The following is a 27,802-nucleotide window of genomic DNA, read 5'->3' as shown; positions in this document are numbered from 1 at the left end:
TTGTAACAGTTATTGTGAATAGCTATATTAATCATGGAAAAAAATTGATTTCGTTCCACAAAGTAGTGATTAAATTGTGATTTAGTGTGATTAAAGTGTGAGTTTTTTCGTATCCCTTCAGAGGTGCTCAGAGAATAGAGAACTCGAGAGTGATTATGTTTATGTAATCGGGCACTTTTGTGATTTGATGAGGAAAGGAACCAGGTCAGACAAGTGTTTATATGGTAGAGAAAATGTAGTAACAGAAAAATAGAAGTTTAAAGGCATGATATGTACAGTTGAATGTTTCAGAGGGATAATTTATGTTCTAAACATAAAAATCCAGGGTAATTTGAAGTATTTAACATTTTAAGTATTTACGCTTTACTCAAACCTCTTTCAAATGATCACAGATTCTGAACTAGTCAGGTTTTATTTAACATGAATTCCTTGCACTTTCCTTCTCCCCCTTGGTTTATTTTCTCTTCTAAACCAGGTGGATTAAAGAGCATGTTAATCCTATATTTAGAAACTAAGCTCCTTTTAGTTCTGTTTGTGAGTTAAGCGTGTTCCTAAACGTTTTAAAGAATTGCTGGAAGATATATGGCATCCTTGGTTTGCAAATTTTAAGTGCAGAATTTATTTATTTTGAGGACACTGACATCTTGACAATTTTTCCTTCAAGATTTGACGTAGGAGTGTTGGAATATAGAAAGCCTACATGCATTTGCAGAGAAGTAGATGTGTATTGTGCTTGTTTCACAGCAGGCGTGCTCTAGTGAAGATGAACCTAACAGGTTTCATTCAAGAAAAGTATTATTTATTTTCATTTATTTTACTCTTTTAATTAATTTTTAATTGAGCTGTTTATGATATTTAAAAATTATTTTTTAAAATAATTGGTCACCTGTTGAAAAGGACAGAGGGAAAAGATCTGTTTAAAGTTTTGCATTAGTCGTAGAAACCAGGCTGGGGATGTGTGGTGGAGTTGAGGGCTAACGGGGTGGCCCATGCATGGTGACTTTCTTAAGAGTAAAGCTCCTAAATGTCATCTCAACCTCAAGCGGTTTCCGTTGTATCTTGTGTATGCTGGGAGTAGAGGACCAGGGGAGTATACAGCTAATACCAGAAATATAGGAACAAATCCAGCCAAACCAAATTGGACCTCTGGGACAGAAACCATTTCATCTTTTGTTTTCTCGAGCACCCAGTAATTGTAGTAATAGTACATAATATGTAGTTGTCCTGAGATGGAAGTATATAAAGACATGATCTTTTTTTTTTGAGATGGAGTCTCACTCTGTCGCCCAGGCTGGACTGCAGTGGCACGGTCTTGGCTCACTGCAACCTCTGCCTCACAGGTTCAAGCGATTCTTCTGCGTCAGCCTCCCGAGTAGCTGGGATTACAAGCATGCGCCATCACGCCCGGCTAATTTTTGTATTTTTAGTAGAGACGGGGTTTCACCATGTTGGCCAGGCTGGTCTCAAACTCCTGACCTCGCAGTCCACCCACCTCAGCCTCCCAAAGTGCTAGGATTATAGGCGTGAGCCACCGCGCCTGGCCAAGACATGATCTTTTAAGTAAAATTTGAAAAATTGAGGCATATTAAATAAATGAGTTTGGGAGTTAGCATGGGATGAAAAGATGATGAACTTTTGAGGGAGACCGCACAGTTACAGGCCAGGCAGTCATGAAGAGCAAGAGTTCAGGCAAGCTGCTTCACTTTTTTTTTGAGCATGTTAGCTTATTGGTAAAGTCAGGGTATGAATTCCTTCCACTGCTTTATGACATGGATTAACTGCATGAAAAGTACCTGTATAGGCCAGGCTCGGTGGCTCACGCCTGTAATCCCAGCACTTTGGGAGGCTGAGGCAGGCGGATTGCCTGAGGTCAGGAGTTCGAGACCAGCCTGCCAAACATGGCAAAACCCCTTCTCTACTAAAAATATAAAAAATTAGCCGGGCATGGTGGCGGGCGCCTGTAATCCCAGCTACTCAGGAGGCTGAGGCAGGAGGATCGCTTGGATTCGAGAGGCGGAGGTTGCAGTGAGCCAAGATCATGCCACTGCACTCCAGCCTGGGTGACAAGAACGAAACTCCATCTCAACAAAAAAACAAAGGAGGGGGGAGGGGGACCTGTATAGTGTACAATAATTTATTACAGGCAATAACATGTAGAATAATTTTTAAAAATGAGCCTTTAAAATAATAGCTTTTATTGAAAACTTGTGTGCATTCTTACCACATAAGAACAACTGTTGAGTTTTGTTTGGTGCAAACTAATTATAATTTTGATTTTTAAAATGATTTTTATAATTGTAATTTTGTGAAATATTGAAAGCTTCTTTTTCCAGTAGGAAAACAGGTTCCACATGTAAGACTTTGTTTTACTGTGAGAATACTTTTTTCAGAGCTGTGTTTGTTTAGGAATATATACAGATTATCATCTTTTTTAATCGCAATTCATGTCTTTGATGGTGGTAACGTTGTGTAGCAAGGGAAAAAGAACATCTTCATAGGAAGAAACATTCTTGATACCAGTGTGTGTTTTTGAAACCCATGTCATAAAGCCACCTTGCTTGGTGGCTTTAGCATGTGAGTGAAGAGACATATTTATGAGTACCCTGACTTACAGTTAACTGAGAGTCTGTGTTCACAAAGAGCAATTCCGGTATTCGGCCAAGTTTCTCTGTGGCTGCAGAAGTTTCTTGATATTATTTGAGACTTCTTGGAGATAAGAATTTTTTCATTATACCCAGAAGTCAAATTATTATCCTATTGCTGAACCGAAGAGGTAAGAATGAATGTGGAGATGAAAAAGTATTGCCTTAAAGATTAAAATCCTGCTGGGCTTGGTGGCTCATGGCTGTACCTTGGGAAGCCGAGGCAGGCAGATCACCTGAGGTCAGGTGAGGAGACCAGCCTGGCCAACATAGCAAAGCTCCGTCTCTACTAAAAATACAAAAATTAGCCAGGCGTGGTGGCACACGCCTGTAATCCCAGCTACTGAGGAGGCTGAGGCAGGAGAACTACTTGAATCTGGGAGGCAGAGGTTGCAGTGAGCTGAGATCATGCCACTGCACTCCAGCCTGGGTAACACAGCAAGGCTTTGTCTCAAAAAAAGATTAAAATTCTATCAATAATTGTTCATATTAATACAACAACTGTTTTATAAAAGATTTATAATAGTACATGCATTTGAATTGGTTCCGTGAAATTCAGGGAGAATAAGACTTGAACTGTATACTCTAGTTTGTTTCTTGGTTTCTTTTATAATTAACCATTTTGAGTTCAGCCAAGTAGGCGAAGCTGTGCAGTATGTTGCTACAGGAACAGAGCAGCCTTCATAGCATTGAGGTATTTTGTATATGCATTTTGACGTATGTGTTGTGTATAAGGGCGATGGTGGTAAATAACAATTTATAAAGGAAGAGCCTTACATCTAGTTTTAGTATATTTGTAGCCTAATCTCAAGATCAGCAGGACAAGGTAGTAATGAAGAAGGTACTTGATAAAGTTTTTAGGAAGTTGATTATAGAATGTAATGCAATAAAATAAATTTGCAATTTGTCGAGTGAGTGAGTGTATTTAGAGGTCAGCATTCTTGATTCAGAATCTAATTTCTCTGGCTTATTGGGTAATTACTTTGTAGTGAGGTTATGTGACAAAAAGGAAGCCATAAATTGAAGCCAAATTACAGATTGAGAATTGGGGAGCATAAATTTTGGGATATCTCAGTGATAAGAGGGAAAACAATACTTATTCTCTGGGATGGTTGTGTCAGTACAGTGTAACTGTGTAGTCTACCTTGCACCTTCACCCATGAAAGGATGGATTGTTTGAAGATCCTTGCCAATCTCCCCACCAAACGGTTCTTGTAGCAATGAAAGAATAAACTGATGATACTGGAGAGAGCAAGCTGGCTGTCCAGCGCCCCCCACCCGTCAAGCACATTCATTTCCTCTGCTTAAAAGATAGAATTAAATCCATGAGTATTTTTTAAAGCTTGCACATTAAAAGTATACTTTTTAGAAATAATAACAATAGTTTTAGCTCTACCAGGATATTTGGAAGAAAACTAGTTTCTATTTTACCTTAAATACAGATTCTTATTAAGAGAAGTGTTTTAAGAATTATTTTAATGTTTTAATTCTAATTGGATGATAACCATGCAATATTTCATGACTTGTATGAGTCAGCTCTGATTATTTAAATCTGCTTTACCAATCCTAGTACAGAACCAGTGTTAAGTTTCACAGAATTCTTGCACCTTTAGTGCAGTGGATTTAGAATAAAGCTTACTTACTAACTATTGTTCCCTATCATATCCCTTATATTGTTTGTTATGCTAGTATTAGAAACATAACTAGATCCAATGGACCTGGGGTTCAAAAATGAATACTAGAGTGGGGTAGAAAAAAAGGGATTTCTAAAGCATTTTCATACTATGTGGAAAATTAAAAAAAAAAAAAAGAAAACAAAAAATCAAAAAAGGGATTGCCCTTTTACCCCATGTAAGCCGAGTGAGTCCCCGAGATGTCAGCCACTATTCAGCTTTGTTAAGTCTGTATTGAGCACTTATCGTGTGCCGGGGACAGTGTCTTAACGTGTATGCATTCCTTTACATTGAGAATTTGGAAACTCCTGTGCATTTTCAAAAGGAAGAAAGTATGTTAATCCAGTAGTGCAGCATTTAAAATCTTTTTCTGAAAATTATAGCTTGGACTCTTGGTGTTTTTGTGGGGGTAGTGGTTTTTGTTTGTTTGTTTTTTGTTGTTGTTGTTGTTTTAAGTGATCTGTCTGTAGGATTTTTCTAACAGCTGCAATACTTGTCTACTAAATCTATTTCTGTTGGAGGATTCCAGAAACCAGGAATACTGTCAGCTGCATAGGTACTCTGAAGTTAAATTAATTCTGTATTTTAAGAACTAGCTAGAAAAAATAAAAATAAAAATAACTAGACAAGGATTTAATTTATTTTTCATTTGACATTCAGAGACTTCTAAATTCCTACATTTTTAAGTGGAGAGTTCATGAAGTTTTATTTGTGACATTTGTGTCACTATATTGTTCCCATATTTGCCTTAAATGATACTTCGCTAGGAAAGAATCTACATACCAATAGCAGATGAATAACAGCATAAACTAATAGTATAGCTCTTTCAGTCTTTAATCGTTCATATGTCCTTCTTAATGTTTTACACTGTGCAGCACAGATATTATTTGTGATTTGTCATTGGACGTGGGGGTTGTGCCGATGCCTGTAAATTTTAAAGTTATTGTGAAATGTTTCATTCATATAAAGTACTAGTTTTATGTTATAAAAATATAAAGAATAATGAAATGAACAATTATGTATCAACCACGCAGATTAAGAAATAGTATAGTATATTGATGGAGCCTTTTTCTGTTGTTTTTTAACCTGTGGTTTTTTCCTTCTCCTGTTACTGCATGCAAGTGTTTGGTGCATTACTTATTTCTGCCAAGTGAGTCTATAAGCAGATGCTGCTGGTGAACTTCCCAGCCAGTGTTTTGGGCACTTTTTTGCAGCTTCTACAATCTCTGATAGTTGAAGCTGTTTTCACTTCCAAACTGTTGTAAAGAATAATATAAAAGGAACTTTTTGAAGGATATTCTGTAGACATAAGATTTTCTGTGAAAATGAATTTCCCATATTCATCTCACTGCATTTTTTTGTCTGTGAATCACATATCTAACACATGTTATTTATGTTTACATATGAAGATAATCTTGATGATCAACAGAAAGAGCTTTCCAATTTCATTGAAAGCATTTGGAGTTGTCATGATGATTAGTTGCTGTTCACGGGAAAACAAACTGTAACTACCTTAGCATGAGATTTAGCTCATATTTTTACAATACCTGATATTAGATTTATATAGATAAATATAAATATAGATAAAGACTTTTTATATTTTAGAGCAGTTCTGAGTCCACAGCAAAAATTGGGTGAAAATACAAACCCCCTCAAACATGCAGCCTCCCCACCCTCACCCATCAACATCCCACACGAGAGTGGTACATTGTTACAGCTGATGAAACGACATTGACACATCATCGCCATCCAGAGTCCATAGTGTACATAGGGTTCACTCTTGGCGTTGTACATTCTATGGGTTTGGACAAGTGTATGATGTCCACCATTAAGGTATCACACAGAGTAGTTTCACTGTTCTGAAAATCCTCTGTGTTCTGCCTATTTATCCTTCCCTGCCCCTCATAGCTTCTGGCAACCACTGATCTTTCACCTGTCTCCATAGTTTTGCCTTTTCTAGAATGTCGTGTAGTTGGAATCATGTAGTGATGTTAGATTTTAATCTCTGAAATTCAATTTGATGTCAAAAAGGGGACAGATTTCACATATTGAAAGTTTTCTTTTCAAAGCTTCATTTGACAGCATTTTTGTAAATAAAAGTAACCACCATTTTGGAATTATGTATTCAACATAATTACCAAAACATAAAAGATTTTTTTCTATGACTAAAGAGTTGCAAATTTATTGCTCTATATACTTCCAAGGTAATTATGGGCATTGAGAGATAAGTGCTGATATCATAATTTGATTACCTTCTCCACCCTGCATTTCCAGATGGAGTAAAGTGGGGTCAAGTAGTCTCATAAGCTCTAAGCCCCTCTCCAAAGCCTCTCTGGCAGCAGGCCTGACAATACCAAGGGCATGAGCACATAGTGTCTAGCTTGGTCTCCTTAGTCATCTCTGTGCACGTGCTGCTGCCTTGGCTGCTGGGTTTTGGCCAGAGTGGCCATGGAGCAGGGCCAGGGTATTATGAAAAAGTGCTAGATTAGGTTTCAGTTTTCTGTGATTAGACTGAAAGATTTAGTTGCCAATTGTCAACAACCATATTTCTCACACTTTGCTCGATGAGTTATATTATCTCCAAAATAAACCAGAAGGCTGTTTAGAAGTCCATAGTCTTACTGTAAATTGCCATCCAATGAGTTGAGGCTCTTGCAGTCTACCTCGGATCTTCTGTTCTAATATCAGAGTGTTAATAGGAGGGATTATTGAAAGCTTTTTTTAATAATAGGCATATAAGACTTTTACTTTTTAGTTATACTTTTATGTATATGAATAATTAAACCACGATAACATGTGTTAGATATGTACCTAAAAAACAACCAAGATAGGTCTTAGAAAATATCCTGCTTTTTTTTTTTTTTTTTTTTTTTTTTGGGAGACTGGGTGAGTCAGAGGATGCTTTTCCTAAATTCCTCTTGTGATATGTTACCAGTCTGTTTATTTTGGCAAGATAAACTGTTAAGACTTAACAAATGATGGCTGTAAAGCACATGCTTTGTTAAGTAAACAGGCCACAGATGTTTCTATGGAAAGAAAGTATCTTATTCATCTCCATATTCCAGTGCCTGGCTCTTAGGGTTCAATAGATTTTTTTTTTTTTTTTGAGACAGGGTCTTGCTCTGTCACCCAAGCTGAAGTGCAGTGGCGTAATATTGACTCACAGCAACTTCTGCCTCCCGGGTTTAAGCAATTCTTCTGCCTCAGTCTCCTGAGTAGGTGGAACTACAGGCATGTTCTACCACACCTGGCTAATTTTTGTATTTTTAGTAGAGACGGAGTTTCGCCATGTTGGCCAGGCTAGTCTTGAACTCCTGATTTCAGGTGATCCACCCATTTCAGCCTTCCAAAGTGCTGGGATTACAGGCATGAGCCACCATGCCTGAGTGAGAGCTCTCCTAAAGTATAAACCTAGGAGTGGAATTTTTTGATCAGAGAGTATGTAAATGTTCACTTTTAGAAGATAGTAGTGTCAAATTTTTGCTAAAGTGATTGGACCAGTGTATTACGTGTATGTGAGTTCTCAGTGATCCATGTTCTCACCAACACTTACTGCCAAACTAGCAAGCATCAAATATCTTAATTTGCTTTCCCAAGTGCTAGTAACATTGAGCATCTTTTCATATATTTAAATATGTAGTTCTGTGATTCCTCTTTTGAAATGCTTGTTTGTGTCCATTGCCCATTTTCCTAATAGGATGTTTGTCTTTTCCTTACTGATTTGTAGAAAGTCTATATATGTTCTAGAACTAGTTTCTCGTTGGTTATATGGGTTTCAGATTGATATGGTTTGGCTCTGTGTCCCCACCCAAATCACATGTCGAATTGTAATCTTGTAATACCCATGTGTCAGGGGCGGGGACCTGGTAGGGGGTGATTGGATTATGGGGGTGGTGGTTTCCCGCATGCTGTTCTCGTGATGGTGTGTGGCAGTTCTCTCCTCACTCTCTCTCTCCTGCTCTGCCATGCTAAGACATGCTTGCTTCCCCTTCGCCTTCCACCATGATTGTAAGTTTCCTGAGGCCTCCCAGTCATCCTTCCTGTTAAGCCTGCAGAACTGTGAGTCAATCAAACCTCTTTTCTTCATAAATTACCCAGTCCCAAGTAATTCTTTACAGCAGTGAGATAATGAACTAATACACAGATCTATTCTTTTTTATGGCTCCTTTTTCACTTTTTTTTTCTGTATTTAAAATATGGAATAATTCTGTATTTAAAATATGGAATAATTTTAGATTTACAGAAGATTTGCAAAGACAGTACAGAGAGTTTCCATGTGCCTTATACCCAGTTTTCTCTTAATAGTATCATCTTTTGTAGCCATGGTACATTTGTCAGAACTAAGAAATTAACGTTGGCATATTATTAGTAACTAAACTAAAGGCTTTATTGGATTTCACCAATTTTCCCACCAGTGTCCTCTTCCTGTGCCAGGACCTAGTCCTGGATATCACATTGCATTTTGACTTCATCATATTTTTTGATGAACAAGTGTTCCTCATCTTAATATAGTTGAAAGTTGTTTTTTTTTTAATGATTTGTAATTTTGGTTCCAATGTAAAGACGCCTACCCTTCCTGTGTTTTCTTCTAAATTCTTTAAAATTTGCCTTTCCTGACTTTAACATCTTAGAATTTAGTCAAGTAGGGATGCAAATTTTTTTTCTCCATGTGGATAACAGGTTTTTCTGCAACATTTATTGAATAGTCCTTCATCCTCAATGATCTGCCATACTGTAGTTTTTATATAAGTGTGGGTCTCCCCTCTGCCTCCCAGGTTCAAACAATTCTCCTGCCTCAGCCTCCCAAGTAGCTGGGATTACAGGCTCCTGCCACCATGCCCAGCTAATTTTTGTATTTTTAGTAGAGATGGGGTTTTGTCATGTTGGCCAGGCTGGTCTTGAACTCCTGACCTCAGGTGATCCACCCACTTCAGCCTCCCAAAGTATTGGGATTACAGGCATGAGCCACCATGCCCGGCTCCTCCTTATTCTTAACATCTTCTAAGTGAATGCTTCTGGGTTTTCAACTTTAAAAATAAATACTTAGGTATCTGTGTGCTGATGATGCCCTAATTTGTATTTCCGTCCCTGATCTCTTTACTAAACTTCAGACATGTATCAGACAGTTCATAGAACATTCCCACTTGGATTCCTATTTTGGATCTAAAATTTAACATGTCCAAAAGAAGAGAGGCCGAGAGGCCTTCATCTCCCTGTATGCGTCATCTCACGTTGCCCTGTCCAACACCTCCATCCTTCTGTATTGTAGGAATCTTCCCAACTGTCACGATAAAAACCCAGGTGCACCCCCACCACTGCCTTGTTTTCTGTCTTGCCTCAGGTCATTTTCCAGTGTCAGCCCTTTCTCCAAAATCTGTACCCAGTTTGGCTGCTTGGCATCATCTCTACCCTGGTCCATGGCACCATTATACTTTGCAGTGTAAGCAGTCTGATTTTCCTTTAAAGAATTATATCTGGCCAGGTGCAGTGGGTTACACCTGTAATCCCAGCCCTTTGGGAGACTGAGGCAGGAGGATCCCTTGAGGCCAGGAGTTCGAGACCATCCTGGCCAACATGGCAAAACCCCGTCTCTACTAAGAATACAAACATTAGCTGGGCATGGTGGTGCACACTTGTAGTCCCAGCTACTCAGGAGGCTGAGGCAGGAGAATCGCTTGAACCCAGGAAGTGGACACTGTAGTGAGCCAAGATCACACCACTGTACTCCAGCCTGGGTAACAGAGCGAGTCTCAAAAAAAAAAAAAAAAAAAAAAAGCATTCTGTTTCAAGCATTGCAGTGGCTTCTTGCTGCAATTAGAAGAAAACCTAGTGTCCTTGTCATAGCCTATTGAGGCCTTTGATCTGTTTCTTGCCTGCCAGCCCCCATTCTCACCCCATGTTATGTCAGGACCTGTCACTCTCTGCTCCAGGTCCACCGGCTCTCTCTGTGATATAAATGCCAGGCTCATTCTTGCCTCCTGACCTTTGTAGGTTTTTAAACTAGAGTGACCTTTTAGCCAAATGTTAGCTCCATTCAGGGAGATCTTGGACCACAAGTAACTCTGTGAAACAGGCTGGTGGTGTGCATAGTCGTCCTACCTTTTTCTCTGATAATTTTTCTCTTCTTTCTCAGTGGTGTAGTTTTGGTGTAACACTTTAATTCAGTCAGTAATAGTAGCTAAATGAAGAAGAAAGAATAGGAAAGAGGAAAATTAGGAATAACAAGCTAAACAATTTCACTGAGACTATCTTGAAGCGTATACAGCCTCAGGGTCTCCTTAGTGGATCTCATACAGGTCTAGTTACATCCGGTACCATGCTTGTGGAGAGAGGCCTATTTAGCCAGTCAGAGCTTTGGGCAAGAAGAAGCCTGGCTTTTCCGTAATCTTATCTACTTGTCTCTTTCTGAGTTTCCCACATGTGTTTCCTTTGTAAGAAGAAAAACTAACTGCAGTGAACCAAAAAGATGGAGAACCAAAAAGAGGGAGAAATTTATTTCCACATTCACAAAGTATTTGTGCTTGTTAAATTTCTGATTTTTCTCTAAGTATGGGACACTTTTGGTATTTCTCTAATAATTATGAGTTGAGTCAACGGGTATTACATTTTTTTGAAGACACTTATTGCTTTTCTACTGTATGGAATTTGCTGTTCTCTTTTATTATGAGTTATTTCTTGTTAAGGAGCACTGGTGGAGTTCTCCCCACATATTCTTAAAGCTGCTGATTAAGTCAGTCTGTTTTCATCCTTCAGTTTCTCTAAAACCATTTTAAAGTGTGTAGGGTGTATACATTTTTTTTTTATTTTAACAATTCTCTTCTTGACTACAGAAAATGTTAATATTATTTTTGTTTGAAAAATGCATGTTCCACAAAACACTAAACAGCTGGTTTTAAAAATAAACTTTAATTCCAGATTGCCTAAGACTTACTTAAACTGAACTTAGAAAGATTTTAGAAAGTTCAATAAAAACTGATTAATAATTGGGAAGCTCTGTTAAAGGAAAAACTTAAACTATTTGTATGTATTTATATGACTCTTGTTATAATGCCAATTGTCGTTCTCTGGACATTTGTTTTATGAATGTTCTTTTCTTTTAGCTTGATAAAGATGACATGGTATACATGGAAGCATATGATAAATTGTTGGAGTCCTGGTTAACTTTGGTTCAAGATGACAAACATTTCCATAAAGGCTTTTTTACCCAACATGCAGTTCAAGTTTTCAATTCCTATATTCAGTGCCACCTAGCTGCTCCAGATGGCACAAGAAATTTGGTGAGTTTTAAGCAAGATGGTAATTAACAGTCTATTTCATCATAGGCTATATTTTACCATGTTACACATTATATAATGCCAGAAATTTAGGATGGGTTCCCTCAGAAGATTTGCTGGGAGCAAAAGTGGCCTTGTTCTCTGAGTTCTTATTATATTGGATGTTGCTTATGTATATTCCGTTTCAGTTTTCAGTTACCTACCTCTTTCTGTCTAGCTGTCAAGAGATATGAATAATTTGGGCCATGGATGTCTGGTTATTTCAGTGACAGAAGTTCAATTCTCCCATATGGGAGGTGGGTTGTGGGTGTGCAGTTAGTCGTGTTGATCACCATGGAGTGATTCCTGTACTTCTTGCTCTTGTATGTTTTCCCCCTTTTGATAACTACCACGGCTGTCAGCATTGTTAGAAGGGAGTTCCTAGATAGCTGTGCTCAAAGGTCGGCTGTGTCCTGCTCTCCTTTTGCTATGCAGTGCTAAGCTATCTAAGCTATGTTATGGAGCCACAGAAGTGCACGTTGAATAGGCAATGCAGTTCCTCATTGTTTATTTCTTTTACTTGCAATAGACTGCCAATGGTGTGGCCTCTCGTGAGGAGGAAGAAATAAGTGAACTTCAAGAGGATGATCGAGACCAGTTTTCTGATCAGCTGGCCAGTGTAGGAATGCTAGGAAGAATTGCTGCAGAACACTGTATACCTCTTCTGACAAGGTACACACAGTCCAAAGAAACCCCATGGAGCAAATATTTTCTATTCACAATTCCCTGGAGAGCACTTAAAGTGTTTAAAGACTTTAAACACCCTCACCCCATGTCCCAGCACACTGGAACAAATGGACAGAAACACTCATGATTGCATTCCTTGGCTTAGACATTTGGAGCCCAGGCACTACAGCGTAGATGGCAGAGAGATTATGGAAAACATGGTATGAGAAATGATTTGACCCATATCAGTAAAAACTTGGAATAACCAGTTTTCAAATGCCTGTTGTAAACCTTGATTGTTTGTAAAGCAGTGTTTTAATTCTATGTTATAAAAAATAAATCATAATTCCTATAGTGCTATGAGAACAGTTGTGTACTATAATGTTTTTGTATATGTGTTTTTACGCTAACATTTAATTCATGTTGTCTAATATATGGAAGTTGTAAGTTGTTCCATGTGTTTGCTTATTGAACGTTATGAAGCTACTGTTTTCTTCTCTTTTAGTTTATTAGAAGAAAGAGTAACAAGACTCCATGGTCAGTTACAACGACATCAGCAACAGTTACTTGCTTCACCGGGTTCAAGCACTATTGACAACAAAATGCTTGATGATCTCTATGAAGATATTCACTGGCTTATTTTAGTTACAGGTTGGTTGGTGGTTTCTTTTTAAAATGTAATTGCCAACTGAGCAATTTAAGCCTTAAAAGAAGCTTCATATATGAAAAACAGTAGTGCATATATAATATTGGATAAAATTTGGATACAGCTATTTTCTGTCATAGAACTATGGATGCATTTTTAAAAACTACTGGCTGATATGTATGCAGTGTCTGTTGCATACCAAATGTTTTATGGATCTCATTCTACCCGCTGAATTAGTATTGCTAGGTAGTATTACTATTATCATCATCATCGTCATTATCCCCAACTAATAGATGAAGAAGCTGAGACTTTGAGAGTATAAGAAACTAGCCCATTGTCACATTGCTATTAATTTTTGGAGCCAGAATGTAAATCTAGGCAGTCTGACTCTTAGGATCTTCTTTTTTGACCACCATACTATTAGTGTTTCCATATTTTAAATAATAAGGAAAAAATCTTGACTTTTGAAAATGAATTCCCTAATATTGACTTCTAATATAGATAGTAGCAAAATTTCTATTAACTTTACAGAATACAGTACTGAAAATTATTTAAGGTAGTAGATTAAAAAGCCCCTATGAATTACAAAATTGGTGAATAAAACATTTGTCCTTTTCTGTAGTTTTGAGGGTTACTTATCTGAGACATAGAAAGTTTTTTTTGCATAAACTTGAAATTAACAGGTTAACATTTATAATTTACATCAATTTATATGATGTATATAAATCAAACTGAAAACATTTATAGTACAATTTGATAAATGTAGATTTGTTAAGTGTTCATTTTTAATTTTTTTTAAACTGAAGGCTACCTCTTAGCTGATGATACTCAGGGAGAGACTCCGCTAATACCTCCAGAAATAATGGAATATTCCATTAAGCATTCATCTGAAGTTGACATTAATACAACACTTCAAATTTTGGGATCTCCAGGAGAAAAGGCTTCTTCCATCCCAGGGTACAACAGAACAGATTCTGTGATTAGGTAATATAAACTCTATAGCTGTGCTCTTGTAATTTTTATACTGTTTTATAAATTCTGAGTTGATGGGTAGATGACTGGAGTGATAGGCACGTTGTAAATCTGATACATGAAAAAAATGAAAACTTGGAGAAGCCTTGAAATACACAAGGATGGCAAGTACTCAGTACATTTAGGCAATGCCACTCTAGTGAGAGTTGACAGCTATACCCAGTACTGAAGAAAAGTAATGTCAAATTATTCTGAATACAATGAGACTTGGAAGGGACATTGAATGTAGTTAGGAACATAACGCCTGTCCATCAGAGAGCAATACTGATGCATGCAGGCACCCTAAATGAAGGGAACCAGATGAACGTCAACAAGTATCGTTCATGAAAGCTAAAACTACGTTTTGGTGGCTTTCTCATGGAAAAAGATAAAAACTTGTATCTCATAAAATGGAAATATGTATTCTAAATGTGAAACTTAAGAGCCCTGTTATAATACAGGAGAGTGCCTCAAATGAGATGATTCACTTTAATCTTCCTAATACTAATGGCAAAATTTTCGTTAATTCTTAATGGTGAAATTAAGGAGGGATAAGCCTGTATTAAAAATGTTCTGGCCAGGCACAGTGGCTCACGCCTGCAATCCCAGCACTTTGGGAGGCCGAGGCGGGCGGATCATGAGGTCAAGAGATTGAGATCATCCTGGCCAACATGGTGAAACCCTGTCTCTACTAAACATGCAAAAATTAGCTGGATGTGGTGGTGTACGCCTGTAGTCCCAGCTGCTCAGGAGTATGAAGCAGGAGAATCACTTGAACCCAGGAGGCAGAGGTTGCAGTGAGCTCAGATTGCACCACTGCACTCCAGCCTGGCGACAGAGCAAGACTTTGTCTCAAAAAAAAAAAAAAAAAAAAAAAAAAAAGTTCCTGAAAGTGGATTTGAAAACAACATGTGAAATTTCAGTATCTTTTACTTTATTTTAAATGTAAGTTGCAAGCAGAGATGTCAGGAATGATAATAACATTGGTTTTTGTCAGCTGCAAAACCAGTAACTCAAACAGGATGCTGTCCCCTTCATTCTTTTCAGTATGCAAAAATATGTGGATATCATTTAAACATGCAATAGAAAATGTGGCTTTTTAAAAAATAGTTGAAATATTAAGCTGATAACCAAGGAAATGTTGGGGAATTTATTTCCTTTATTGTTGCATTCTCTTGTTTGAAATGAAATCATACATTATTGAAAAAGTTATATCTTCATTTTAGGATTACCTTAGTCATTAGATTTAGTGTCTCTGGAAATCAGTGCTTCGCTCTGGTTTGGTTGGTGGTGAATGTTAATTTAAAAAGCAGTTCATTTCAGGGTGCTGTCATATTATATATTCTTTGTTATATTTTTTGCTTGGGCAGTAGCATCAGGAATGCTTTCCTTGTATTTTAAGTGCTTTTTCCATTTTTGTCAGATGTTAGTGTGGGAGCAAAACATTTTGGTATCTGAGAGCACAGACTATGGAGGATTGGGACCAAAAAAAAGTCACCATGTTTTTAATCCAAAGAATTAATATGAAATTTAATGTTATATGGTAGAAACATTTCTTGTTTCACTAAAAAAGCAGCTCACATTTCTTAAAACAGGTATCATTTGAGAAATAATTATTGACTGCTGACAACGTAACAGGGAGCCTTTGGGTATTTGAACAAAACAGATAGAAGTCACTCTTTTAGAACTCTTTGTAAAGGAGAGAGAATAAATAAGTAAATTATGCGGTATGTTAGAAGACAGCAAATGTGACAGGTAAAAAGCTAGAGTGAGAGTATCAGTAGGGGTTGTTGTAGTTGTCATTAGTGTGATCAGTGTTGGCTTTATTTAGAAGGTGACTTGGGAGCAGAGATGTGAGGTTGGTAAGGGAGGCCATGAAGATCTCTTGTGGGGAGAGCATTCCAAGCAAAATAAACAGTGAATGCAAAGGCCCTGGGCCTGCTTGGCATGTTCAAGAACAGCAAGAATGCTGTGGTGGGTTGAGCAGAGTGAGGTGGAATTTTGTAGGAGATGGAGTTAGGAAAATAGAAGGAAAACAGATAAGGTCTTAGGCCTTTGTAACATCTTTGGCTTTTGTTCTGAATGAAGCAGCATGCCATTGTAGGGTTTTGAGCAGAAGAGTAACTTAAATGTTAAGAAGTTTACTCTGCTGCATTGAGAGTAAATGATGGAGGCTGGGCACTGTGGCTCACACCTGTAATGCTAGCACTTTGGGAGGCCAATGTGGGCAGATTGCCTTAGCTCAGAAGTTCAAGACCAGACTGGGCACTATTGAAACCCCGTCTCTACTAAATACAAAAAATTAGCTGGGCATGGTGGTGCTCACCTCCTGTAGTCCCAGCTACTCAGGAGGCTGAGGCACAATAATCGCTTGAACCTCGGAGGCAGAGGTTGCAGTGAGTTGAGATCGCACCACTGTACTCTAGCCTAGGCGACACAGCAAGACCCTGTCTCAAAAAAAAAAAACAAAATGCAAAAAAACCTGAGAGTAAATGATGGAAGCCAGGAGACCAGTTAGGAGACAAATTGCAGTAATCCAAGAGAGAGATGATGGTGGCTCAGACCTATAGTGGAGGTTGTGAGAAGTTAAAGCTCTGTTTGATTTATTGTGCTGACTTTGGATTTATGACATACAAATGTAATCTAGGATTGACTTGGAAAATATGAGAAACCGAGTGCTGTTTGGAATATATTTGTAGATATAGTGCTTTAAGAAATTGAAGTAGGAATGGGGTATTAATCTTGAAATATCAACAACTTAAAAATATTTTGATGTTTTTATCAGTTGGATTTCAACTCCCCTGCGTGCCAGCATCTGAGGATACAGTTAGAAGTGTGTAAGGGTGTTATAGGAGCTCCTGGTTCCCCTAATCTACGGGCAGAGGAGAACCAGAGGGGGCTTCTTGAAACAAGAGTACTTCAGGCAGTGACAATAGCATAAGCAGCAATGTTATAGGAAAGGGGTCCCTGGGGGTTCTTGGATCTTGCACAAGAAAGAATTCAGGGCGAGTCCATAGAGTAAAGTGAAAGCAAGTTTATTAAGAAAGTAAAGGAATAAAAGAATGGCTACTCCATAGACAAGAGCAGGAAGTTCCTGAAAATAAGAAATAAGAAAATAGGAGGAACACATCCACCATAGGCACAATGCTTGTGTGTGTGTGTGTGTGTGTGTGTGTGTGTGTGTGTGTGTACATATATATATAGTGTGTGTGTGTATATAGTGTGTATATATATATAGTGTGTATATATAGTGTATATATATATAGTGTATATATATATAGTGTATATATATGATAAAAAAGATCATGGGGAGATGGGCTTTGCTACAAGGGTTTGTGATAAAGGATTGCTTTTCTTAATTACTGTATTTTGCAAGAATCAATATTACTATCTTTAAAGCAAAATTAGGAATGCCTTTGTTCTCCAGATGTCAGAATGTCTGGACACTCCCAAGTCTGGGTCTGTTTAGTAAGTCTTATTAATTTGTTCCCTTAACTGTAAACATCTAGAGAATAGGGAATGCCTGACTTTCTGAGAATGCAGCCCGTCAGGTCCCAGCATCGTTTTCCTAGCCCTCACTCAAGATGGAGTCAGTCTGGTTCGATGCCTCTGACAGTAAGAGAGCCGTGCTCAAGTGAGAAGAACTTAGGTGTGGCTGGTGTGTGACCCAGGAGGGCAGGGCGATGGCTTTGGTGGGGGGATGAGGGTGGAGAGGCAGGGAGGATGCTGTGGGTGGGGCTGATAAAGTAGGAATAAAAATACTGACAAGGATTTACAGCAGAGAAGTGAAGTGATCAAAATATTTTAGAGATACTATTACATGGGTGATAAATTTAAAGGGTGACAAGGCAAGTTAGGAAGCATTTTCCTTCATAGTCTTGGGAGTGAAGATGGAGAAAGGTTCTTGGGTTATGAGAGTTATTTCTGAGGTAGAAGAAAGGCCCCTGGGTGCCTCCCCTGGACCTGCCTGACTGAGGCTGAGTGGTTCTTTCATTGATGTTTCTTCCACTTTACAAAAGAAAGGCCAAAGTTTTCACTTCTACCTCTGAACATGTGGATTGGCAGGTGTGTAAAACCCCACAGAGGAGAGGGACAGTTGCAAACAGTGTGGCATTGACTAAGTGACTGAGTCACTAGTGAGTGGACAGTTAGCAGGTTTCAGTCCTTTGCATTAAATAACAAGAGGACCTAATCACATCAACTAAGAGATGATTAAAAATAATTTTTGTTGGTAGATCTCTGTGATTTTTGGTGTATAACTTGGAAGAAATTCAAATAATTGGGGGACTCTGCGATTTTAAAAATAGGTTCTACTTATATGAAGTTTCCTCAGTACTTATATCTATTAAAAGGAGAAATAGGAATCAAATCATGTTCCACTCGCTTATCTGGCAATAGGTAATGTTCATTCAAAGATACATGTACTAAGTGGGGAAAGAACCCTACTAAGTTAATCACATTAAGAGATGCATACAATTTTGTGTTTGTGTTTATTTATATTTAATAATTTATTTAAATTTATATTGTTTTGCTCAGTTGTCTAGTTTTAAGTATCATAATGATAATCCAGAAGACATTTTTAAACACTTATGGTCTTATGGTCATTGAAATGTTTAAAAGTTATCTTTCAATATGTAGACATTTGTATCAGAGTATGTAGTATGATGAATAAAATACTGGAACATAAAAATTACATTAGGATAATGTTCTATGGGAAAATGAAATTGAAATAAAAATAAGGAAAATCTGTTTATATTTTTAATGGGTGATAGTGGGTATCAGAACATATGATAATAAAACCAGTGCATAAATTTAAAGTATTAATGTAACCATTTTATTTTGAATTTTGTTAGGCTGGAATATATATTTAAAATGATTTAATCTTACCGGGAATTTTGACATATCTACAACTTAAATGTATTAGTGTACTGGGAGATTGTTGGGGTTTTATTTGTTTGTTTTGTTGTTGTTTATATACCCCCTAAAAATTTTTTTTAAAGTTTGAGCACTGGTGGTATAGGAGTGTGCAGACAGTGAAGAAGGTTGGGCATGTGGCTCATGCCTGTAATCCCAGCACTTGGGGAGGCCGAGGTGGGAGGATTGCTTGAGCTGAGGAGTTCAAGACCAGCCTGGGTGACATGACGAAACCCTGTCTTTACAAAAATTTTTTAAATCGGCCTGGTGTAGTAGTGTGTGCCTGTAGTCCCAGCTACTTGGGAAACTCAGGCAGGAGGATCGCTTGAACCCAAAAAGTTAAAGCTGCAGTGGACCATGATTGTGTCTGGGCATACTACAGCCTGGGTGACAGAGCAACTCTGTCTCAAAAAGAAGAAAATAGAAGAGATTCTGGGGTGGAACCTTAAAAACCTCCTGATTTAAAGAAGAAGGTCGGGAGAAGAGGATGCTGCCATGAAGACTGGGAAAGAGGAAGCAGATGGCTAGATGAAGAGAGGGAAGGGCAGTGACCCCAGGGAGGCTGCAGGAAGATAAGGGCAGTGACAGTGGGCCATCCAGTGGGGTAAAGAACTGAAACATGTTTGTATGATTTCATGATGAGATCATTTCAGGCTTCCTGAGAGCACTAGTAAAGGAGCAAAAGCCGAATTTGATTGATTAGAATCCTTTTCTCAGCACTGATATTCATTAGTGTGTAATGGGATCTTTGCATTACATCCTTTGCTTCCTTGCCTTTTGGCTAAAGTCAAGTTAAATATATATCGCTTCTGATTATGTGCCCTCCTCAACAAAGACATTTCTGTTTGTCTGCATGTCACGCTATGTGATTGACACCACACGACCATATGAATTATGTAGTGTAGGAAAGGACAATATGTGTACTTACACAGGTAATCTTTCTAGCAAGAGTTTTATTTAAAAACACCATGAAGAATCAAGTTTACTAGGAAATATTAGATTTAAACAAGGCTCAATATTCAAAACTTTCTAAATAACTCCCAGATCTTGTACTGTAACATGACCATGATATAAAAACACAAACCATACTAACCAGGGTAGTTTTAAGTAGTGATGCTAAGTAGTACATGCTAAAAGAGTTTGGCATGTACTCTGAAGATTTAATTTGATGTATTTCTCCTGAAAATCTGAAAATTTTGAATCTGAAAATTCTCTTTAGCTAGTAATGCTGATATTCACACATGCGGTTACAACTTCAGCAGAAGGACATCTCTAGTGTTGACTCTTCCTTTCTTTATCTTGTCTCCTGCTTCGTGAAAGATCAGAAATAATATGGGACACTTGTCTAAAACTCTGTAGATGAAATTTTCAAGTATAGCCTGACCTAAATCCAGAGAACTGAAAGACAAAAAAGGACTTTTAAGGAAAGAAATATGGTTAGACAATAACTAAATAAATAAAAGAATAAATGACTTCTGTTTTATACCTACAGGCTGTTGTCTGCCATTCTCAGAGTTTCAGAAGTTGAATCTCGAGCAATAAGAGCAGATCTCACTCATCTACTAAGTCCCCAGATGGGCAAAGATATTGTTTGGTTTTTAAAACGCTGGGCAAAGACTTATCTCCTGGTGGATGAAAAACTGTATGATCAGGTCAGAATGTAAAACTTAAAACTTCATTTGGATTTATGATGATAGCAGTTATAGAAGCAGGAACATTTTTCTTGGTGGTTTTTTCATCAAAATATAACTATTTAAGAGCAGTTTAACATATTCTGTGTTGAAGAGAATTGTGTGACTGGAATGCTGTTTTAATGTGTTTTTTAGAGCACATCACTTGATATAGTTTATTTTAACCACTATTGAAGATACAGATTATTATTTGGGAATAGATTATGCTTTTTTGTATTTGGTTTAATACTATGTTAGTTTTTTAATACTATGGGAATAATAGAAGTTGACGGGAAAATCACACGGGAAAATGTGAGTGGATTGAGGATGTCTTTTTTTTTGACCAGTGGAAATGAGTACATGTGTAAAGTTGATGTGAAGTAAGCACTACTTCAGATTAGATACTAATTTCAGTTTGATTTTTCTCTGTTTTTTTTTTTCTTGAGTTGATCTTTCTTGCTTACCTTAAAAAATTTGTTTCCTCTCTTAAGATAAGTCTGCCATTCAGTACAGCGTTCGGAGCAGATACAGAGGGTTCTCAGTGGATAATTGGCTACCTCTTACAAAAAGTCATCAGTAACCTCTCGGTCTGGAGTAGTGAGCAGGACCTTGCAAATGACACTGTGCAGCTCCTTGTCACTTTGGTGGAAAGAAGAGAAAGGTTAGCCCATTGTTGGAGGCTGTGTGTGTATGTGTGTGGGTGAGAAACTCTTTTTCACTTCCTAGTGTAGTCCTTTGAACTGGCAAATGGTTACACGGTCCTAATTCCAGATGGAGCCTACATTTTTGGAGTAATGCGTTTTAAAAACTATGTCACACTACTATTACAAATGCAAATGGAGCTTTCCCATCTTATAATTGAGCATTACATTGACTCCTTCAGGATTTGGCATCAAAGCCCTATGAGTAACACATTAGTAATTTATGGTGTTGCAAACACTTTTATGTGGAATATGCTCATTTGAATTTTTACACATCTTATCCCCATTTTAAAGATTAAATACTGATATTTAAAATTTAATGTTGGAAAGTAAAATTTTTAGTGCTTTCTACAACAATTCTAGAAATGTTTTCATTGTTCTTACTGTATATCATTGTTATTATTACCATTGTCATTGGCTGGTTTATTGAATTCTTATAATTTACTATGTACTCTTCTAAGCACATCATAGGTAGTATCTCATTTAATCATTATATCAGTCTCAGCCCCAGGAGACTGTTATTATTCCTATTTTGCAGATTATAGAGAAGTGATGATTGATAGAGGTTAAATAAATTTTGCATCGCCAGACAACTAGTGGGATTTGAATGTAAGCCTGTGTGACTTCAAAGTCTATACTAAGTTTACTGTACTTTGCTTTAAAAGTAATTAAATCTAGTTATTTTTGTTTTCTTTGTGTGTATGTGTGTATGTGTATACATAGTAATACATCTTATGTTTTGTTATTTCTACCTGTAGGGCAAACTTAGTAATTCAGTGTGAGAACTGGTGGAATTTAGCTAAGCAGTTTGCAAGCCGAAGCCCACCTCTTAATTTCTTGTCAAGTCCTGTGCAGAGGACATTGATGAAGGCTCTAGTCTTAGGAGGTTTTGCACATATGGACACAGAAACCAAACAGCAGTATTGGACAGAGGTAACAGTGCCTTCTATTTTGATTGCACCCTTTTGTGTAACTCTGTAGTTCCTTTATCTATGCGTTGCCGTAAAAGAGTCTCTGGAGACATAAATGTATCAGTCATAGCTTTTCTTTCTTTCTTTTCTTCTTTTTTTTTTTTTTTTTTTTTGAGATAGGGTCTTACTCTGTTGCCCAGGCTGGAGTACAGTGGTGCAATCTCAGCATATTGTAGCCCCTACCTCCCGGGTTCAAGCGATTCTCCTGCCTCAGCCTCCCAAGTGGCTGGGACTACAGACTCATGCCACCATACCCAGCTAATTTTTGTTTTCTTAGTAGAAATGGGCTTTTGCCATGTTGGCCAGGCTGGTCTCGAACTCCTGGCCTCAAGCAGTCTGCCTGCATTGGCCTCCCAAAGTGCTGGGATTACAGACGTGACCAGCCACTGTGCCCGGCCCAGTCATAGCTTTTCTGCTATTTTTTCTCCTAATGAATGGGTTGAAGCTTCTTATTTTACAAATGTTATCTTATAATTTTTCTGTACCTGCCTGTGTGTGATGACATTGAATATTATCAAGTGTTCTGCATTTTAGGCACATTTTTCCCAGCTCAGTTGAGAGCATGGACTGGCTTATTAAATCTTCATTAGGGATCAGGGAAACATTCTTCTGTCTTGAATAAGATGCACATTAACCATGATATTCATTTCCTAGGGCTGCTCTAACAAAATACCACAACACAAATTTGTTTTCTCCTACTTCTGGAGGCTAGAAGTCCAAGCTATAAGGTGTCCATGGGATTTGTTCTTTCTGAAGGCTATGAGGGAAAATCTGTAGCCTCTGGTAGCTTGCTGGCAGTCTTTGGCATTCCTTGATTTGTAAACGCATCACCCTGATCCCTGCCTTCATCTTCACATCTCCCCCTGTGTGTGTCTGCATCCACATTTCCCCTTTCTATATCAGTTATATTGAACTAGGGGCCCACCCTATTCCAGTATGACTTCATCTGAACTAATTACATCTATGACAACCCTATTTTCTTTTCTTTTCTTTTTTTTTGAGACGGAGTCTTGCTCTGTCACTCAGGCTGGAGTTCAGTGGTGTGATCTCAGCTCACTGCAACCTCCACCTCCTGGGTCAAGCGACTCTCCTGTCTCAGCCTCCCGAGTAGGTGGGATTCAGGTGCGCACCATCATGCCTGGCTAATTTTTGTATTTTTAGTAGAGACGGGGTTTTGCCATGTTGGCCAGGCTGGTCTCCTGACCTCAAGTGATCCGCCCACCTCAGCCTTCCAAAACGTTGGGATTACAGGCATGAGCCACGGTGTCCGGCCAACTGTATTATCACATAAGTTCATATCCTGGGGTTTGGATTTCCACATATGAGTTTTTGAGGAACACAGTTTGACCCATAACAACAACCATGGGCACATTATTTAATAGGCTTTAAATCAAGGGCTAAGAGTTGGCAGTGTGTGTGTAGGTTGCCAGCCTGCAGTCCTTGTCTAGAGGGCCCTTAGTGTTTGAGAAGGGGTACAGTAATGGAATTAGGCAGTTGTTTGTGACTTCAAATCCAGGGGAAACCAGACTGACTATTTTTATTTTAAACAATTGTATTATCATATGGACAACTTTAAGTCGGATTAAGATACTGTCCTCTTGAATATGAGTACTCTTATATACAGGGCAGGACTGATTATCTGAAGTTACGTTCTGTGCCAAGAGGAATTAGGTAAAGGAAAAAGGAAAAAAACAGACGAGAGCTTTGAATTGGGCTTCAGTCTGTAGAGGTTGGCAAGCTACAGCCCATGGGCAAATGTGGCTTACTGTCTGATTTTGTAAACAAAGTTTTTTTTCCCTTTTTGGCTCATTACTTGGAAAGAGATGGAGGGAAATGGCAGCATTCTTTGAGTGGCAGGGAGACAGTTATGTCCCATGCTTTGGGTGTTTTGGCTTTACATGAGCCGGAAGTTAGGATGACCCTCAAAATGGGGAGTGTAAAGTCTGGTTTAGATATTCTTTGTTATGTGCTTGTCCTGCCTCCAACAATTAGAAATGTTTTGGAAAGTGAATATTTATCCAAGCAGAGGAAATAAAGCATGTGAACTGAGCTTTAAGAAAATTCCTGGTTTATTTTTATAGGTTCTTCAGCCACTTCAGCAGCGATTCTTAAGAGTGATAAACCAAGAAAACTTCCAGCAGATGTGTCAGCAAGAGGAAGTCAAGCAGGAAATCACTGCCACACTGGAGGCCCTGTGTGGCATTGCTGAGGCTACCCAGATTGACAATGTAGCAATCCTGTTTAATTTTTTAATGGACTTCCTTACCAATTGCATTGGGTTGATGGAAGTTTACAAGAATACCCCAGAGACTGTCAATCTCATTATAGAAGTTTTTGTTGAAGTTGCACATAAACAGATATGCTATCTTGGAGAGGTAAGCACTTTCTAATTTTATCCCCTCAGGATTAAAACTCTTCGAAGCTATAATAAAATAATAGATGTTTGCTTAAAATTTGATTAGTATTATCTTAAATAATATTTTTATTCCTTCAAAAGATTTTTTTAAAAGATTTTTAAAAAGAACTTATAATTTAGAGAAAGTCATGTTGAATGAATATAAATTCTTTTTTTTTTTATTTCTTCTAAAAGGAAACAGGATACATGTACAGAACGTTCAGATTTGTTACATAGGTATATGTATGCCATGGTGGTTTGCTGCACCTGAATATAAATTCTTGTCCTAAAATTTTGTTAGAAAAGGGGTAAAATTTAAAAAATATGTACTCTTAATATATGCTTTTTAGAAATTATTGTTTTAATGTAGTTTAAAGCAAGAATTATTGCTACTCTTGGAATTCGGAGTTAATTTATATAGATTATATTTTAAAATTTTTTTAATGTCAGTGTACCAAGTAGCATAATTTGTGCTTTTTTTTTTTTTTTTTTTTTTTTTTGCAGTCCAAAGCTATGAACTTATATGAAGCCTGCCTTACTTTGTTGCAAGTATATTCTAAGAATAATTTAGGGCGGCAAAGAATAGATGTTACAGCAGAAGAAGAGCAATACCAAGACCTGCTTCTCATTATGGAACTTCTTACTAACCTGCTGTCGAAGGAATTCATAGATTTCAGTGATACAGGTAAAATGGAACGTGATGGTTTTTAAACTTTGTTGTTATTCTCCTTTTTATTAAAGCAAAGGATTGTTTTCTGTAAGATACATCTCATGAGGAAATTCGATTTATGGACTAAATGAAAGAAGATCTCTGTGGTCAAAGTGAGGGTAGGAACCAGTGGCCCTCCTGCTTGGCTTTCCTCTTGTAAGAATAATAGAAATAGTATCTCTCATTCAGTGAGATCTTACTAAATGCCAAGCACTGTTCTTACCTCTCACAATGGTATGAAGTCAATCTCATTGTTATTCTCACTTTATAGATGAGGAAACAGAAGCACAGAGAGCTTAAGTCACTTGGCCACAGATACTTAGCCAGGACTGGGATTCAAATCCCAGCCTGTGACTCCAGATGCCAGTCTCTTCAGAGTTAACACTTCCTGACTAATCACTTCTCCATGTTCCCCAGGGTGGTCACCCCAGCAAACCCTAGCACTTTCCAGAGTGCGGCTTGGAAAGCACTGTTGGGGTAGGAAGCACTCTCTCTGGAGTTAACAGCCCACACTTTGAAGACCGAGCCTAGTGTCTCACCTACAGTATGATGTGGGGGGAGTTGATTAGCCTGCCTGTGTCTTTACTAGCTGGTCAAATGGGTATGATAATAAATACCTTTCAGCGTATTTGAAGGATCAGCTGTAAAGTGTCGTTGGTGCCTAGCATTGTGTCTGACAATCAGTAGGTAAAAGATAGTTGCTGTTACAGGCAAGAACCTGATCAGTAATTTAAACCTCATATATGTCTGTAGTTTTCAGTGCTGTAGAGTTCACTCCCCTCCTATCTCACTGCCAACCTTGCCTTCAAACAAAATGGATCCTGTTTCATAACAGAAAAATGAATCATATCTAGCCTCTCCTATTATATGTTGTGCAGACATGTGTGGTAGTGGACATTTTTGGCTTCTTCCTTGTAAGATTCTCTTTCTAAGTTGGGTGCTATAATATCCACTCGACTTATTTATCCCAATCCTTGAGATTGTTCTGTTTCCTTAATTTTTTCATATTCCTTATTCACTGGACCATGTCTTTTTTTTTTTTTTTTTCTTTTTTTTATTCTTGGGCCACGGTTTTTCCAATATCTGCCCTGAGCTAGGTACCATCAACTTCACAGTGTAGAAGGTTTACTCTTTATTTTTTTTGCAGTTAACTAGGGGTACCAAGGTGAGATAGTCTGAAAAGCACTGTACAAATTCACTTTTCCTCAGTGAATTCTTTCTGGTCTGTTTTTAGGCCCAGGCTTTCACTCAAGTTTTCTAATTTTCTTCAGGTCAGTGATGCTTCATCCAGGAGTTCTTAACTTTTTCTTTCTTTCCTTGTTGTTGTTGTTGTTTGAGAGGCAGGGTCTCCCTCTGTCATCCAGGCTAGAGTGCAGTCGCATGATCACAGCTCTTTGCAGCCTCAACCTCAGGCTTGAACTATTCTCCCACCTCAACCTCCCAAAGTGCTGGGATTACAGGTGTGAGCCACTGTGCCCAGCATTCTTAACCTCTTACTAATACAGTATTAGTTGGTTCATGGACTCTTGGACACTCTTCTATACATTTTCCAGGTGTGTCAGGACCCCAGGTTAAGAACCTTGTCCCCAGAGGAATCTGTAACTAAATGTTAGGACCCAGAGCTAAAACATGTATATGTTTAGATGATTTACTATCATGATTACCCTGTGTATCATAAATCAGCTCATTGTTTCAATTTTTTCATTTCTAGAAATAGTATCATCATTTTCTTGGATTCTTATTCTGTGCCCCTACTCAGGCCCCATCTCAGACCTACTAACTCTAGAAATCTATATTTTGACTAAGTTTCCTCGTTGTTTCTGACATACTACCAGATTTGTCTTATTTTCAGAATAATTTTCCTAAAATAGTGATTCCATCGTGTTTCCTACCTACTTAAGTACTACAGTAGATCCCAGCACTGGCCAGCGTTAATAAGAGAAAGGAGAAGGGACGGTCCACATTTCCAGAATATTCTATAATCCTATCAAAAAAGGAAGGATTATAATAGAAGTAAACATTTAGAGAAACGATTGTGGGGCTGTGGCCAGTTTTTAGAATCTTCCATCTTCTTCCTACCTTGAAGGCCCCTTTAGGAAATCAGAACTGCCTCTCTGCTTCCTTACTGGACTCTAGATGGAGGATCCTCCCCCAGCACAGCCTTCCTGAGTTTTTCTTTGTGTAACATAATTTCTGTATGACTTGCCTTGGACCCAGTAGGACTTGTAGCAACAATAAGGGATAGCCATTAATATTTTTGGAATATTTTTTGACCTGGGAGTCTTCTTTGGTTAAGGGTGAAATGTTTTAGATCATTTACATTGAAAGGGCAGGGGACAAAAAATTAGCCAGGCGTGGTGGTGGGCACCTGTAGTCCCAGCTACTCAGGAGGCTGAGGCAGGAGAATGGCGTGAACCAGGGAGGCGGAGCTTGCAGTGAGCCGAGATTGTGCTACTGCACTCCAGCCTGAGTGACAGAGCAAGACTCTGTC

At 38.1% G+C, this 27,802-nt stretch overlaps 1 protein-coding gene across 3 annotated transcripts in view; it reads left to right on the top strand.

Moving 5' to 3' along the window:
• XPO4 (exportin 4) overlaps positions 1-27,802 on the top strand; it is a 124,877-nt gene that overhangs the window by 82,646 nt on the left and 14,429 nt on the right. For all 3 annotated transcript variants that reach the window (XM_054447269.2, XM_054447270.2, XM_054447271.2), the window contains 9 exons: positions 11,416-11,592; positions 12,158-12,300; positions 12,800-12,945; positions 13,747-13,924; positions 20,358-20,517; positions 21,027-21,196; positions 21,995-22,169; positions 24,289-24,582; positions 25,107-25,287. In XM_054447269.2, the coding sequence (XP_054303244.1) occupies positions 11,416-11,592; positions 12,158-12,300; positions 12,800-12,945; positions 13,747-13,924; positions 20,358-20,517; positions 21,027-21,196; positions 21,995-22,169; positions 24,289-24,582; positions 25,107-25,287 (1,624 nt within the window). The remainder of the gene's footprint in view (positions 1-11,415; positions 11,593-12,157; positions 12,301-12,799; positions 12,946-13,746; positions 13,925-20,357; positions 20,518-21,026; positions 21,197-21,994; positions 22,170-24,288; positions 24,583-25,106; positions 25,288-27,802) is intronic.

Source organism: Pongo pygmaeus, chromosome 14 (genome assembly GCF_028885625.2).
Source record: "Pongo pygmaeus isolate AG05252 chromosome 14, NHGRI_mPonPyg2-v2.0_pri, whole genome shotgun sequence".
Taxonomy (NCBI): Eukaryota; Metazoa; Chordata; class Mammalia; order Primates; family Hominidae; genus Pongo; species Pongo pygmaeus.
The sequence above is the reverse complement of the archived record's forward strand: the minus strand, read 5'-3'. Positions and strand labels throughout refer to the sequence as shown.